Source organism: Babjeviella inositovora (assembly GCF_001661335.1).
Source record: "Babjeviella inositovora NRRL Y-12698 unplaced genomic scaffold BABINscaffold_11, whole genome shotgun sequence".
In the NCBI taxonomy this organism is placed as follows: domain Eukaryota; kingdom Fungi; phylum Ascomycota; class Pichiomycetes; order Serinales; genus Babjeviella; species Babjeviella inositovora.
Window position 1 is genome coordinate 426,211 of NW_017566848.1, and position 13,951 is coordinate 440,161.

At 45.4% G+C, this 13,951-nt stretch overlaps 8 protein-coding genes across 8 annotated transcripts; 5 read left to right on the forward strand and 3 right to left on the reverse strand.

The window, feature by feature from the left end:
• Positions 1 to 909: 909 nt before the first annotated feature.
• Positions 910 to 3,813, forward strand: BABINDRAFT_9527 (uncharacterized protein; the record flags this gene model as incomplete). The annotated part of the gene is made up of 1 exon (XM_019132977.1): positions 910 to 3,813. The coding sequence occupies one exon, from the start codon at positions 910 to 912 to the stop codon at positions 3,811 to 3,813; it is 2,904 nt and encodes a 967-aa protein (XP_018983649.1).
• A 734-nt stretch (positions 3,814 to 4,547) lies between these two features.
• Positions 4,548 to 4,925, reverse strand: BABINDRAFT_168496 (uncharacterized protein; the record flags this gene model as incomplete). Its single annotated transcript, XM_019130590.1, has 1 exon — positions 4,548 to 4,925. The coding sequence occupies one exon, from the start codon at positions 4,923 to 4,925 to the stop codon at positions 4,548 to 4,550; it is 378 nt and encodes a 125-aa protein (XP_018983650.1).
• Positions 4,926 to 5,534: 609 nt separating this feature from the next.
• On the forward strand, positions 5,535 to 6,661 carry SER2 (phosphoserine phosphatase). The gene has a single exon (XM_019129641.1). It carries the CDS (start codon positions 5,546 to 5,548, stop codon positions 6,458 to 6,460), a length of 915 nt encoding a protein of 304 aa, XP_018983651.1. The 5' UTR covers positions 5,535 to 5,545; the 3' UTR covers positions 6,461 to 6,661.
• Positions 6,662 to 6,807: 146 nt separating this feature from the next.
• Positions 6,808 to 8,180, reverse strand: BABINDRAFT_162964 (aminodeoxychorismate lyase). The gene has a single exon (XM_019129642.1). The coding sequence runs from the start codon at positions 7,817 to 7,819 to the stop codon at positions 6,923 to 6,925; it is 897 nt and encodes a 298-aa protein (XP_018983652.1). The 5' UTR covers positions 7,820 to 8,180; the 3' UTR covers positions 6,808 to 6,922.
• Positions 8,181 to 8,490: 310 nt separating this feature from the next.
• On the forward strand, positions 8,491 to 8,777 carry BABINDRAFT_89965 (uncharacterized protein). Its single transcript, XM_019132896.1, has one exon. The coding sequence runs from the start codon at positions 8,546 to 8,548 to the stop codon at positions 8,720 to 8,722; it is 177 nt and encodes a 58-aa protein (XP_018983653.1). The 5' UTR covers positions 8,491 to 8,545; the 3' UTR covers positions 8,723 to 8,777.
• Positions 8,717 to 9,057, reverse strand: CTR2 (low-affinity Cu transporter). Its single transcript, XM_019129643.1, has one exon. The coding sequence runs from the start codon at positions 9,009 to 9,011 to the stop codon at positions 8,832 to 8,834; it is 180 nt and encodes a 59-aa protein (XP_018983654.1). The 5' UTR covers positions 9,012 to 9,057; the 3' UTR covers positions 8,717 to 8,831.
• A 1,629-nt stretch (positions 9,058 to 10,686) lies between these two features.
• BABINDRAFT_9531 (uncharacterized protein) lies at positions 10,687 to 11,229 on the forward strand (the record flags this gene model as incomplete). Its single annotated transcript, XM_019132980.1, has 1 exon — positions 10,687 to 11,229. The coding sequence occupies one exon, from the start codon at positions 10,687 to 10,689 to the stop codon at positions 11,227 to 11,229; it is 543 nt and encodes a 180-aa protein (XP_018983655.1).
• A 1,099-nt stretch (positions 11,230 to 12,328) lies between these two features.
• BABINDRAFT_162967 (uncharacterized protein) lies at positions 12,329 to 13,744 on the forward strand. Its single transcript, XM_019129644.1, has one exon. The coding sequence runs from the start codon at positions 12,497 to 12,499 to the stop codon at positions 13,289 to 13,291; it is 795 nt and encodes a 264-aa protein (XP_018983656.1). The 5' UTR covers positions 12,329 to 12,496; the 3' UTR covers positions 13,292 to 13,744.
• The last annotated feature ends 207 nt before the right edge of the window (positions 13,745 to 13,951 follow it).

Here is a 13,951-nt window from a genome sequence, read left to right on the forward strand (position 1 = left end):
AGCTTTATTTGTATGGCTTTGCCCCGAACGGGGCTTGCGGTGAGTTTCTAGCTCTCTACATGTCTTTTACCAACGGATTGGGTGACGGTATAAAAGAGTGGTCGACTCCATTGAATATTTGAATCAAAGTATAACTAAAAACAAAGAATCCAGAGATGGAAACTCCCATTTTTTGAAAATTAAAGTCTAGATGCAATGTTTATCGGCTAAGACCTCACTTGTGGATTACCCGTACTTTGTCTTAAATTCCTCTGAGCCTTTTTCACTCCAGTTTAGGTTATCATACCGACAGTGTGATGTCCTATTAAACTAAACACCCACTTCTCTCCTAATCAAAATATAGGAGTTGAACGGAAACTAACGTTTTTTTAGTCAATCATTTTAGCCTTGTGCAGTCTACCCTTTATTCATGCTATTAAAGTGGGGATATGGCTGATATCTCGCAACGTGTCCACCGGTCTATCACTAGCTCATGGAGCCATTTCCACTGCAGAATCTCCTTTTTGTATAGAGTATTTGAATTGCCATATCATCGACAAGCCCAAATTCCAGCCGTGGTTTGCGCTTCGGACACCTGTTTCTCACCGGCAGGTAAAAAATACACAATCATCTATATATTATCTGTCATTGGTAATTCTATAAGAAAATCTCCTTTACTGCTTTACATAACTATAACACAGGTTTTGATTTTACCAGTAATTGTTACCTTGTTGGTTGTCTGGTCATATTAGATTTTAGAAGCTTATACGACTTCTAACTTTTCGCACCCACAAAGTCCGACATTTTCCTGCATTCGCGTCTCAATTTGAATGTTGCGCGAAAAAGTAAACAAGACACAAAAAAACGCGTTGAGGTTTGTATATTCATCACCTCTATCACATACCCAATTACTGATACACCCATATTGCTATGTTCTCCAAGCCGTTAATCGGAACCCCTGGAAGGCGGTCGCCCGCTAAAACATACGAGTTCACGCCAGTCGGCGGCGTGAGCCAGGCGAGACACACGGCTCACACCCCCTTAACACAGCGAAACGCCAGTCAGCCGTCGCCCTACTCTCCTGCCTTTGATGCTGCTGATAGAACTGCAGATGAGACTTTTGACACGATAAATGGCTTTGACAACCACAACTTCAACACAAAGGCGCCGGCGCCAGAGTTCGCGTACAAGCCAATCTTGAATGAGGGCTCCAACTTGGTGAAGGAGCAGCAAGAGAACTTCCAGCGGCTTGAAAACGAAAACTACAATCTCAAGATTAAACTTGCCACGCTTAATCGGTACTTGGGCGCCACGCCCGCGGAGCAGCGCCAGGTGGTGGAACAGAACATCGAGCTCAAGCAACGGTTGCTCGAGATGAGCAGGGCTCTGGACTCGGATAAGGAAAACAGCCCAGAAAAGGGGGCAGATTCCCGCGAGGAACGAATTGCTTCCCTAGGGGCAGAGTTGGAGATGGTTTTAGGTGACTTAGAAGCCCTCAACGACGTCGCAGCAGACTTGGAAACTGAAAACACCCGGCTTGAGCGGAAAAATCTGGAGTTGAACCGCCTACTTGAGGTCACACCAGACCAGGCAGCTGTCGCTGGTTTGAAGGAGGAAGCGCAAAAGTACAGAGGTATGGCGGAAGACCTTCAGTATGAATTGAGACTGAAGGAAGTATCGATAGAGGAGCTTCAAGACCAATTAAGACGGAGAGAACTGACATTAGATGACCTCCATGACCAGTTGAGACAGAAGGATGTATCTTTGGAGAATCTAAAGCAGAGAGAACTTTCTCTGGGGAATCTCGAAGGCCTAGTAAGACAGAAAGAACTGGCCTTGGTTGATCTCCAGGAAAAGTTAAGGCGAACTGAACTGGCCTTGGATGCCAAGTCCCAACGATTTGATGAACAGTCCACAGAGATTGCGGCTTTGCGCACTAAGCTAGACAACGTGCACTCCCGCTCGTTTGAAAATACCCTTGAAACGACCAAAAATAACGCGCTCCTTCGCCAGCTCCAGGACGAGCTCGAGAAGGAAGTTGCTGCCAAGGATGCTGAGCAGCAAAAGGTGTTTGCGCTCAGGGAGCAGCTTACAAGACTTGAGCAGCGGTGTCAAGCATTGGTCCAAGACTTGAAGGAGGCTACGGGTAATGCTTCAGAAAATAATGTCTTTGCAGAAAGGGTAGAGTCTTTGGAGAGACAGTTGGAAGCTTCGGAACTGGCCAAGTTCGACCTCCAGCGGGAAAGAGCCCTTTTGCGCGAGGAAGTTTCACTGCTCAAGGCAAAACCTTCGGGCACCCACCTCACAGAATTGAGGCTGGAAATTGAAAACTTGACGGAAAAGCTCCGTTATTACGAGACGGAATACGAAACTTTGGAACGCGAGCTTACTGCTACCAGGGCTGAATTGAATGAGATAAAGAGTCTGGCTCAGAAGGGTGTCCACAATGATGCTTTGAGGGAAGCGAGATTGGAAGAGGAAATGGATGTGTTGAGACTGGTCAATCGGAAACTCACCCGAGAACTCGAAACCGAGAGACTGAGCCGAAGCTCGGACCTCAGAGAGTACGAGCGCGATTCCAGGAGAAAGATCACCGCCCTCGAAACGGAGATATCCAGACTCGGCTCGGATCAGAAGGGCTACGCGTCGCTTGAAGCCGAAATCTCGCGTCTCAACGCTGAAGCGGAAAATTATGCCTCGCTTGAGGCCGAGACCTCCCGCCTAAATGAACAGATGAAGGAGCTCACTATGTTAGCTGAGCGTAATGAACTCAAGTACGAAGACAAGATCGGTGCTTTGGAACGGGAAAAAAGTCGGTTGGTGGAGACCTTAGACGGCAATGAGCGCGAAATATCCATGTTGGAGGATAGGTTACGCGAGATCCACTCTAAAAATAAGTTCAGCTTCCTCAATGAAGACAGCGAGAAGCTCGAGTTGGTCAAGCTCAAGGCGTTGAACGAATCCAAAATCCGGATGCTTTCGTTAGAGAACGACACTCTCCAGAAGGAATTCAGCTCTAAGTTGGACTACTATGAGAAACAGCTTGCCAATCTTCAGGAAGACAACTCCAAAGCTCGCTACAACGATGCGTTGCGCGATCAGCTTGCCAAGGCCACCAAGGCACGGGAAGACATGGCCGAAAAGTTGTCGGAGGTATACGATACGTGCGAGAGCTTGAAGTGGGAGAGCTCGCAAAAGACGAACGAAAATGCGTTGTTGAGAGATATTGTCAAGCAGCTTCAGGAGACTGAAGAATTGCTTAAGCATGAGGTTAAGCTCAAGCGGGAAGATGACTTCAGGTTTGACAGCGAATTGGCGAGTGATTCCAAGGACGCCAAGAAACTCGCAAGAGAATATGCTGAGCTCAAAGAGACACTCATGCTGAAGTGCCGTTCGTTGTATGGTGACAAAGCCTCGCTTAACCACCAGGTGGAAGTGTTGACGGAGAAGCTCACCAAAGCGACGCTCCAGCCGTCTGCGACAAAGCTCCACGAACGGTTACATTTGTTGGAAAGCGAGTTGCACTTTTTCAAGGCCAAGCTCTATGAGGCCAGTCTCTACTCCAACGACTTGACGTTTGTAAACCAGTATGTGCTTTCGCGGATTCAAAACTCCAGTCGGATCATCAGCAACGACGCTTTAAAGTTGCAGGCAGTAGGAGTTTACCCAGCTCCTAGGGACCATAGAAAGCCAGTGTCGTTCAAAGCGGTGGCATTGATGGTGTTAGCGATGGTTAGGCTCCGCAGAAGGGGCGCACGCAGAGTGAAGCGTGAGGCCCAAATGGATGAATTGCGCAAGGAGATTCAGCTGGCGAAAATTGTTTTGTTAGAGTAGACTTCTAAAGAATGTATTATCAATTATTTATCCTTTGAATCGAAGTGATTCGCTATAGATGATTGCCATGCGATGAGCTGTTTCTATTGCCGTTTTCTCAGCCGCTTGTTCTACTCGACCCTCTCAGGTGGATATCACAGAGTTATCGGGTTTGCGTAATCATGACTTCCACCAAGTAGCTCCCTAGGGTGTATATCTCTCTACATGTCTCGGTTCAGCCTAATCAGTGAGTCTACTTTTTTAGTTATTGATTCGTCATGAGTAGCAATTCTTGTACGAAATACGTATATAATCCGATTGGGTAGCGTTTAGTGTACTGATACCTGGCTAGGCATCGACGTAGACTTAATGTCTAACAACCGTGTGACACCCCAACCCAGATTAATGCGTCTCTTGGCTGTGATTGTGGACATACAAACATCGGGGTTGACGCAGATTTCTTCTGCTTTTTCGGTTTGTAAAAAATGAAGTAAACAGGCCATGCTCTAGGGCTCGGGAGGTAACAACTCTCGCAATGCTCCGGAAAGATAAAAGCTGGTAGATTAAACTCGTACACATCTCTGGATTCGGATATATTTATGAGGGGATGGACGTTGCGCTTCATAGCTCCCAGGTGTACCAGGAAGAATCCATAGGAATCTAGCCGAGCGGCCATACCTCTTTGAAACGCAATACATTACAGGTAAGCCATACACCCTCTGGCCTTTTTCACTGAATGGGCCTCAGTTGTAACGCTATCTCCTTTTCTGCTTCTTCATGGACTGCTCAAGAGTAAGAATCCGCTCTCGAAACAGCTTGGCAATGTCGGAAACCTGGCCGATCGCCATTAAATTCGCTTCCAACTCACACAATTTAGGCAACAAGACCTTCAGAATGTGTTCCATCGAAGCATCCAATACAGGCAGATCCAACTCGTCGAATTCCCCCTGTTGGCCATGGATCGCGGTGTAGGTGTCCTGGGAAAGTGCGTTGACATGGTCGGATATTTTGTAGAGGAGATAGTCAAAATTCAACGCTAAGAGCTTGATCTGCAATGGATCATCGTTTTCGGGCTGTACAACGACGTTCTGCGCTATATCCTCATCTACTTCTGCAGGAACGCTATGAGACATCTTGACTGTTCAATTGCTGGGGGCGAGCCAAAACCGCCGATTTATTTTTAACACAGGAAGAAGGCCTATGAGAGGAACACGTGATATCCACGCGGCCTAGACATGCACCATCTCTAAATAGCAGTGCCGAAAAAAAACAGAAAATGCATAAGAATGGGCCATCATTTGGTTATTTCCCACTTATAACTTTAAAAATATTCATGCAAAAATTATTCGTCTTGATCCATGGAACTTTATGATCATTAGAGATTGGAGCTGTTTTAAGGGGGCGCTTCATTTCCCGCGTTTCGCCCCTTTTTGGCGTCTGCCAGATTTCGAGTTTTAGGTTCATAATTGTTAGCAAGATTCATACTACCTCTTCAATTTCTCTAGGAAATATACCAATATATATATATATATGCCAAGCTTACTCTGTTACACGGCCACCCCTAATATACTGTTCTGAGAGAAGTGTCATGCGAGGCTGATGTGGCAAACGCATCCAAAATGGACTACGTGTGGCTGTTTGACTCGTCCCTGCACATTGCCTATCGGGTAATTATGACTAATTTTCCACCAGAAATATATCCTTCTGAGAAAATTGATTTAACGCACTCACCATATTCTGAAAAGCCGTCACTATGTCTTATGTTATTAATGTCATCGCACAAGGTGACTCCTTCCCAGAAGACTCTCTCGCCAAGGTTGAAGAATTCCTTGCCGGTGTCCAGATCTCTACCAAGGTGTTAAATGCCTGTAGAGCAGTGGATTATGAATTTTTCTTAGACATTTCCGAGGTGGAAGCCTTCAGAGCCAATTTCAAAGTCCACAGTTTTCCAAAGGGCCTCGACGTTTCATTCCAGACGAACATTCCGGCTTTCCGCAGACAGAAGAAGTTGTTTGTCTTTGACATGGATTCCACGTTGATCTACCAGGAGGTGATTGAGCTCATCGCTGCGTACGCTGATGTCGAAGATAAGGTGGCCTATATCACTACTCAGGCCATGAATGGTGAAATAGACTTTTCCGAGTCGTTGGCGTTGCGTGTAAAGTTGTTAACAGGGATTCCTGCCGGGAAGTTGTGGGACGAGTTAAAGCTGAAAATCCAGATCACCCAGGGGGCGAAGGAATTGTGCATTGCCTTGAAGAGACTCGGTTGTGTGATGGCCGTCTGTTCCGGCGGCTTCTTGCCGTTGGCTAACCACATCAAGGAAACTTTGGGATTAGACTACGCTTTTGCGAACCAGTTGGCTGTAGATGATGCCACCAACACCTTGGCCGGCCATACAGTTGGGGACATTGTGGATGGCAATAAGAAGGCCGAGTTGTTGAAAACGATTGCACAGGACCACGGAATTGACACTGACTTGGCGGTGGCGGTGGGCGACGGTGCCAACGATCTCTTGATGATGGCTAAGGCCGGTTACGGTGTTGCGTGGAACGCAAAATCAAAGGTCCAAGATCTAGCTCCGTGCCGTTTGAACTCCAAGTCGCTCTTGGATATTTTGTATATTTTGGGGTACACCGAGGCTGAGATCAGAGAGTTGACCGTTTAGGAGAGTTATAGAATAAATCCATTGAAGGGATTTGTCGGTTAAAAGGGTCTAAAAGGTTGTAGAGTATTGGATACAGCTGGATGAACTGAACGATAGTTATTTATGAAGTCAAAGCCAGCCAATCTTGTTAATGGGCGTATAATCGTAGATATTGCCAGATCTCGGGATTTGTCTCGTTCCTCAGTGTATGGTCTATAAATAATCCCATGCCAATTATCTCTGGAGGTCAGTTAAAACATAAAAGCTATAATACGCATGTTACTGACCCTCTTCCGAGGGTTGAAGAGTAGACAAGCTTTTTAATCGTTTCTTGCTAGCCCGTTGGGCTTCAACCCTTTAAAATTGTACGCCATTGGATATTTAAATATTTTGCTTTACTTTTGATTTTTTACACGTAAAAATAAATAACTGGTATAAACGGCTATTGTAAGCTCGTGGTTTATGAGGCCCTCCATGAACGGCTCAAGCTTCGCTCTCACTGAATTCTGCGACAATTTTTCCCTTGACCACCCCCATAAGCGCGTTGAACATCAACACGGGCTCACCCACACGGATATCCTTCACCATCACTGGCTCCTCCTCCATAATGCCATTCTTCAATAACCAACTGCGCATCGTCCCGCAGATACACCCGCACACCAACGGCGGGGTGACCCACCGCTCGACTGTTTCACCGGCTGCGTTTTCGTGTTTTCTCACAAACGCAACGTTACTAATCGAGCACTCCATGACATACTTTGACGGATTGTAGATGATCACGTCGCGCTTCATGCCCACTTCGATCCGGCTGTTCTTGCGCGATTGGTCGTAGTGGTCTCTCTGCGTGGTCTTCAAAGAAGTGAAAGGGGTCACATCCGTGGGGTTCTTGTCGATCCCCACCTCCCAAAGAGTCAGCTCAGTGGTTAACCCTGCGAGGAGGTTGTCGCATTCTGGCGTAGGATGAATTTCAATGCGGACCTTCCCGTCGTTTCCAATCATAACCCGTAGCTTCAATGACTTACTGACATCTTCAACTTCCAACGCGGCATTGAGCTTGTCTAGAAGCATCTGTGCCGATAATTCGTAGTCCCAATGGAAGTAGCCGAGAGAGAAGTTGATCCGCTTGACGTGTTCGTCAAACAAGAAAAACTTGTCTGAGGCAATAGCACCAGCGGAGGGCTTTAACACAGTAGTTTCACCGGAAATGTTCTTTGGCACATGGTCAGAAAGGCTTGCGGGCAATGTAGGGTCGTATCTCATGGTCGAAAGGATCTGGAAGTCCTCCTCGTTGTATGTGCCCTTGATGTAATCGTTCTGGACACTGTTGGCAACAGCGATGTGTTCTGCCGACACTGTTGGCTCGGGTCTTTTATTGGGCATTGGTAAAGAGGTATATGTGGACTATTGGTGGTAGATGTAGATAGGACCGATTGAATATTTATATTGTAGTGAAACAAGTCGGGAAAAGTAGGGGTTGGGCTACAATACTCCGAAATCAGGCTTAAATATCCCGATTAGGACTTGCCGCTGGACATGTAAACCCCGCTTAACGGCGCTCTGGCTCTTTTTCCCAATTTAGACGGGCCTGCGATAAGAAATTCGGTAGGCAGTGATGGTAACGGTTGGTAGATCCTTCGTACTGTTGTTGGTTTCATTTTATTTTTTTGTCTTATTTCCAGTTCATTCATCTCTTTTGCAGATCAGGATACTGGTACCGTAAATTGGGCGTACAGAAGTTGACGGCGTGCCTTTAGGGCCTCATGGGAATAGGAGTGATTTCAGACTGGTCAATAAACTTTATCTTAATTGGTTACACCAGGCAGCACAACCCAAGGAAAGTGATGTTAGACAAAAGAGCCGCTAACAGCTGCGTGACTCGTTCATCGCCAGCCTTGTAGGAGTCCCCCTGTAAAAAAACAAATCGGGAGGAGAATTATCTAGCTGTTTTTGCTAAAATATTGAAAAGCGTCTTGGTGTGTGTATAGAAAACGTAGCAACTAGCTTCGTAACTTCCAATACATAAAATAAGGGTGCGTAAACATAAAATTGAAATTATCGAAGGTTTGTAGTGAGAGTCAGGTCCTATCTTATCTCATACATTCCTAAATGAGGAAGGACACCAGTCCAAGTATGAGGATACTTCAAAAATTGCCATTAATTAACGTAAAAGTATATATTATAAAAAAATTGCCTTGGTCTTATATCTATGTTATCCGTGCTTCCTCTCCAAGCTTGCCTATCCAACCCTTTAATATGATATCCCCAGTCGGTGTGGGACTATAAAACTTTGATTATTGCTAAATGCAATGTAGTTGAATTATACTGCGGGTTATACCGCGACGAGCGTATGGCCAACACTGACTTCTGGCCACTGTCTCTTCACCTCAAAAACCTAATGACAGGCCATACTGCGGGCCTCCACCTCCTTGCCACCCCAGATGAAGTTTCCAAGTCCCGCTCCCACGATTGTCGCAAGCATAAACCATCCATTATACGTCATGAACACCAACATCAACATGAACGAATAACCCACTTGGACGGCGTACACCACGGATTTTTTGAACCGGATCATTCTGGGCGAGAGGTCAAAGTCTGCGGGGTTAGTGGTGCCCAAAAGCGCCGTCTCCTCCAGGAGTCGGATGGCTACTGCATTAGTATCCCGCCATGGTGATTTCTGTTTATACATACCCTTCTTCTCCCACTGGACGAGGGTCAATTTGACCCATTCGTACCCCGCACCAAGAGCCACAATCGCAAGAACCGTGAGCACAAAACCCGTAAAACTGGTCACCTGCCACCATTTGAAGACGATACACGTGTCTTGCCAGTCCCAGGTGAAGGACATACCGTTGCTGCAAGTGTCTGTGCTGCCGTGGCCGCCATGGCCACCATGGCCGCCGTGGCCCGCGTTCGGGTTATCCATGATGGACACTGTGGCTTCGTGGAGTTTGTGTGCGTGTGACATGGAAAACGGTAATAGGGGTTTAATTTCTACGTGGATACCACTTGTTGGGAAGGATATGAGGACAGTATATATAGCTACATGAGCTGAGCGAAGTGGCAGCTCTTGACATGTCGCATAATTTGCTCGCATGCCGGAAACAGAGATAGCGTTGTGCCTCGAATGCGCGACTAACAATCTGGCTCTGGTGCATGGCAATAACTAACAAAGGAAACGCTGAAAAGGAGGCTAATATGGTTATGGATTACGGTCATTGGTTTACTAGCCGTTTTGGATTGCATTATCTAGTGTCATAATTGTAACGAAAAACATCGACTGATTAGGACAAGACTGGCAGCGTCCTTACTTAGCCATGATAAGGGGCTGGGGCTTATAGTCAATTTTCAAATTCTACCTCGCTATTTCAAATTTTACCTCACTATTTCATAGTGTAAATGATAAGCATCAATATTTGAGAGTTGCTTTCGCTGCAGCTGATTCAGTTCCGGGAAATACTGAGAAGAACAGATGCAAGTTGTGGCATCTCATAAACGAGTATTGCTTATATTACGGATAGTTAACGTAAGCGAGAGATTTCCCACAAGGTTGGAGGATACTTAGAGGAAGAACAATGTCCCTTGTTATTACAAAGTTTCTAGTAAAACAACATATAAACTGTACCGGTTCTGAAAGAAGGCGAGAAACGACCCGGCTGGGCGGTTAGGCGCTGCGCCCCTGCGAACTATGAATCGCCAAATTCACTTGTGACGACATAGCTTCATTTGTTAAAAGCAAAGGACCAAAATTATGGAAATATAAATTTACCATCCCCAAAAATATTTCGAACTGGGAATGGTGCTAACCACATATATACCGCGTGTAATTCAAGGGGTATTCGACAGTACTTTGTTACTGCACACTCAGGTTCTCAAGAGTCAGTCACTTTTTCTAAACAATCCAAGGGTATACAACCTTTTCAAATTACATGGAATTACTAAATAATACCCAAAAATTATCCCTTCATATTGCCCACCATATTAGATAAACCCCGTTTCATTAATACATGCGCAGCAACTTTTATCCGCTACTAAACCTAGCTCACGAAATTTCTGCCCCGGCTTTAAGGCGAAAAACTGCGAAGCTTGAAAAATTGCTGAGCCATGGAAAATAAAGGTATAATACACACCTCACTCACGTACCTCTCCTGGTGTTTACTCCTTATCTGTCTATTTTTTATTCATATTACACTTCATCCTTTGCACCCTTTTGCATTTTACCCCCAAACTTCTTTCCTTATACACTTTCCATGGTTCTTTGGTTCAATAGCGGCCACTCGTACGACTACGACTTTGCCACCGTCACGTTGGCGTATATGAACAGATATCCCAACCCGTATGCAACACATGTGCAGTCCGTAGATACGATTGATTGCCGGATTGACGCCACCACCGGCGATTTGATGTTGACCAAGCTCATCGTCAAGACAGGGCGCTTACCCAAGTTCATCACTTACTTTGTAGGCGATGTGACCAAGTCCTGGGTCATGGAGAAGATCCGTATCAACCGCGATACCCAGACGATGACTACCTACACGCGCAACTTGGACCACAAGAAGATCATCATCATCGAGGAATTTACGCACTATTCCACCAACGCGGATGGGTTTACAGATGTGCAATCGTCAGTGAAGTTCTCCAGCGGAATCAACAAGTTTGGCATCAAGAACAAGCTCGAAAGCTGGGGCCACAGCAAGATGCAAGAGAATCTCAGAGGGAGCAGAGAGGGTTTGAAGTTTGTCATGCTGAAGGTGAACGAAAGAAGACAGGCCTGGCTGGAACAGATGGCTTGAAAGTGACTGGGTTGGTCTGTCGGTCTATGTATCTTCAGTATTATAAGAGGTATGCGTGCTATTGTTTTGATATGGGTGTCCTGTGTTTCTCGGTTCTTGTACATACTTTGTGTTTATATTTGCTCTATTTATGGTTGGTTTGCATCAAGGCTAAAGTGTATGGAAGGTCAGTATTTGAAAACGCAGTGTCGGAATCTTAACATGATGGATATCTCAGCGGCCATATCGAGACAGCCCGATTTACGAACTGCGGATGTGTTGACAGGTTGGAAATTCTGGGCAACTGGGTTGTGTATGTTTCTGAATATCGGATGGAACGTCCCCTCCTCAACAATTTGATGCAAATCGGGTAGCCTGCAAAGCCATGTCGCTTAATCGAGTCGATTTGTACCATCGTTAATGGGCCTATATGCTGCCGAATTGGTGATCTGGGAGCTTTGTTTAAAATATTCGGGCTTTCTAATATTGTGGAGGTTAAAAATGTACTTGTCTGGCTGAATTAATAATATCAGTAATTGGTACCTATTTTCCAATGTACCGAAAATCTTGTCTTGGCAAGTCTATTTTAACATGTTTGGTTGTAAGCCTAAACACCTTATATATTATTCAGTGATTTTGGTTCGTTAAGAAGGTATTTAAGCCTCCATTATTCTCCCGATAGTCCTGGAAGGCTCTACACGATCATTGAAATACCACCTCACATTTTAGTACCGTTGATTAAGATTTTACAGCCCGTTAACTATTACTTACTTATCTTCCTCGCGATCCTCAGTTATTCACACTCCTTTTATTGCCTTTTCTTTGCTTATTACCCGCTATTGTTTGTTTAATCCTGATCATTCACACATCCTTTAATTTCCACTCCTTTACTTTGAACACTCGCAGAACGAAGTGACATGTTATAAACAGTGCGCCATATAGGGTCTGCACGTTACCTGAACACGGGATTACTGGCCATATATTCTCAAGGATCGGGTTCATAGACACTGATAGCCTCTGAAGGATCAGTGGGTCCTACAATGATAACAGACCCTCCGCGATGATTCCTTTTCACGCATGGGTTCCTTTCGGCTCTCCTGCGCGCGGGGGACAATTGCCGGGCCGCGATATCCGAACGTTTCTGGAACACAAATGAAACGGTTCATGCGCCTAAAACCGATGGCATAAGTGCGTCAAATTTGACTTCTCTTACTTCTCCACACCCCAATTACTACTTCAAACTCGAATTACAACTTCCAACCCAAATTTAATAGCAAAGAAACACAAAATGTCTTGGACGGGATTTATGAAGGCGGTGAACCGTGCGGGAACGCAGGTGATGATCAAGACGGGACATGTGGAGCAGACGGTGGACGCCGAATACGACTTGGAGGAGAAGCGATTCAAGGCGATGGAAACGATTGGTGTGACGCTCCACAAAGAACTAAAGCATTATCTCGACTCCTTACGTCTTTTGACCAACTCCCAGCGATTGATTGCCGAGACAATTGACTCCTTCTATGACGCCCCCGACGCCAACTCCCGTGACGGGATCTCCAAGCGATATTTAGAGGTGACCCAGGAATTAAACCAGAACGTGCTCCAGGAGCTAGAAGGGCCATATAAGGAGACTGTTTTAAATCCAGTAGCGCGTTTCAACACGTACTTTACGGAAATCGACGAGGCTATCAAGAAGCGCGCTCACAAGAAGCTAGACTACGACCACTTGCGGGCCAAGGTGAAAAAGTTGGCGGAAAAGCCGCTGGAAGATGCCACTAAGTTGCCCATGTTAGAGCGCGACCTGGCGGCGCTGCGGCAGATTTACGAAAACTTGAATTCTCAGTTGAAGACCGAGTTACCCCAGTTGGTGTCATTGCGCATCCCGTACTTGGATCCGTCGTTCGAGAGCTTTGTAAAAATCCAGTTACGGTTCTTTAATGAGTGCTACGAGAGCTTGAACAAATTGCAGAACTCCATGGACAGTCAGCTGAGGCAGGATTATGTGAACGACACGTTGGACCAGTCCATTGACAACGTCTTACACAAGATGCGGGAGTTGAATATCACTTCATTGGGAGATTAACAAACTAGAGGCTTTGATTACTAGAGGTATGGTTTGTCTGTCACCTCGAGGTTACCTGATATCTGAGGTTTACCATGAAAATCTCTTGAAGACTACACCTGACATCCCATATGATATACCTGAGGCTATTCAAATTCTTTTCTACGATCTGAACGTCCCAGAAATGCCTGTTGGTGGATTTTATGTCTCCTGGCCCAGAAATCTACGTTTTCGTGTTTTTGGTAAATCCAACGATTCGTAGGCCGCATGTTTTAGCGAAGAGGCTTTGTTTTAGACCGTATACTCAATTAAGAAACCGTTCCTAGTTTTACCAAAGTCCTTGATCGGGTTTTTGTGTTCCAGCTCCATTTATTGTCATAACATAACGGTCTCTCCGTCTCAGATCTTTAGTACGTCTAGGGCCAAAGACAAAATGCGCATTCTGGATGGTTATGTTTTATTGTTATTACATCGAATACATTGATAAAATATCTATTAACTAGTTGAGGAATGTCATGAGATGTTTACAGCTGATCGATGACATCGATACTCATGGTCAATTGTGAGCTCCAACCACGTGCTAGGCAAATTTAGTACCTTCGTAAACTCTTAGCCATAACATAATGATGTCCTATCTTTTTAATATAGCCAATGCACTGTTATTTAAATTCATATACATAT

What these genes read in the sequence shown, in the direction of transcription:
- BABINDRAFT_162964 (XM_019129642.1), bottom strand. Translation starts at nt 7,819, where the DNA reads ATGCCCAATAAAAGACCCGAGCCAACAGTGTCGGCAGAACACATCGCT.
- CTR2 (XM_019129643.1), bottom strand. Translation starts at nt 9,011, where the DNA reads ATGATCCGGTTCAAAAAATCCGTGGTGTACGCCGTCCAAGTGGGTTAT.
- SER2 (XM_019129641.1), top strand. Translation starts at nt 5,546, where the DNA reads ATGTCTTATGTTATTAATGTCATCGCACAAGGTGACTCCTTCCCAGAA.
- BABINDRAFT_162967 (XM_019129644.1), top strand. Translation starts at nt 12,497, where the DNA reads ATGTCTTGGACGGGATTTATGAAGGCGGTGAACCGTGCGGGAACGCAG.
- BABINDRAFT_89965 (XM_019132896.1), top strand. Translation starts at nt 8,546, where the DNA reads ATGAGGAAGGACACCAGTCCAAGTATGAGGATACTTCAAAAATTGCCA.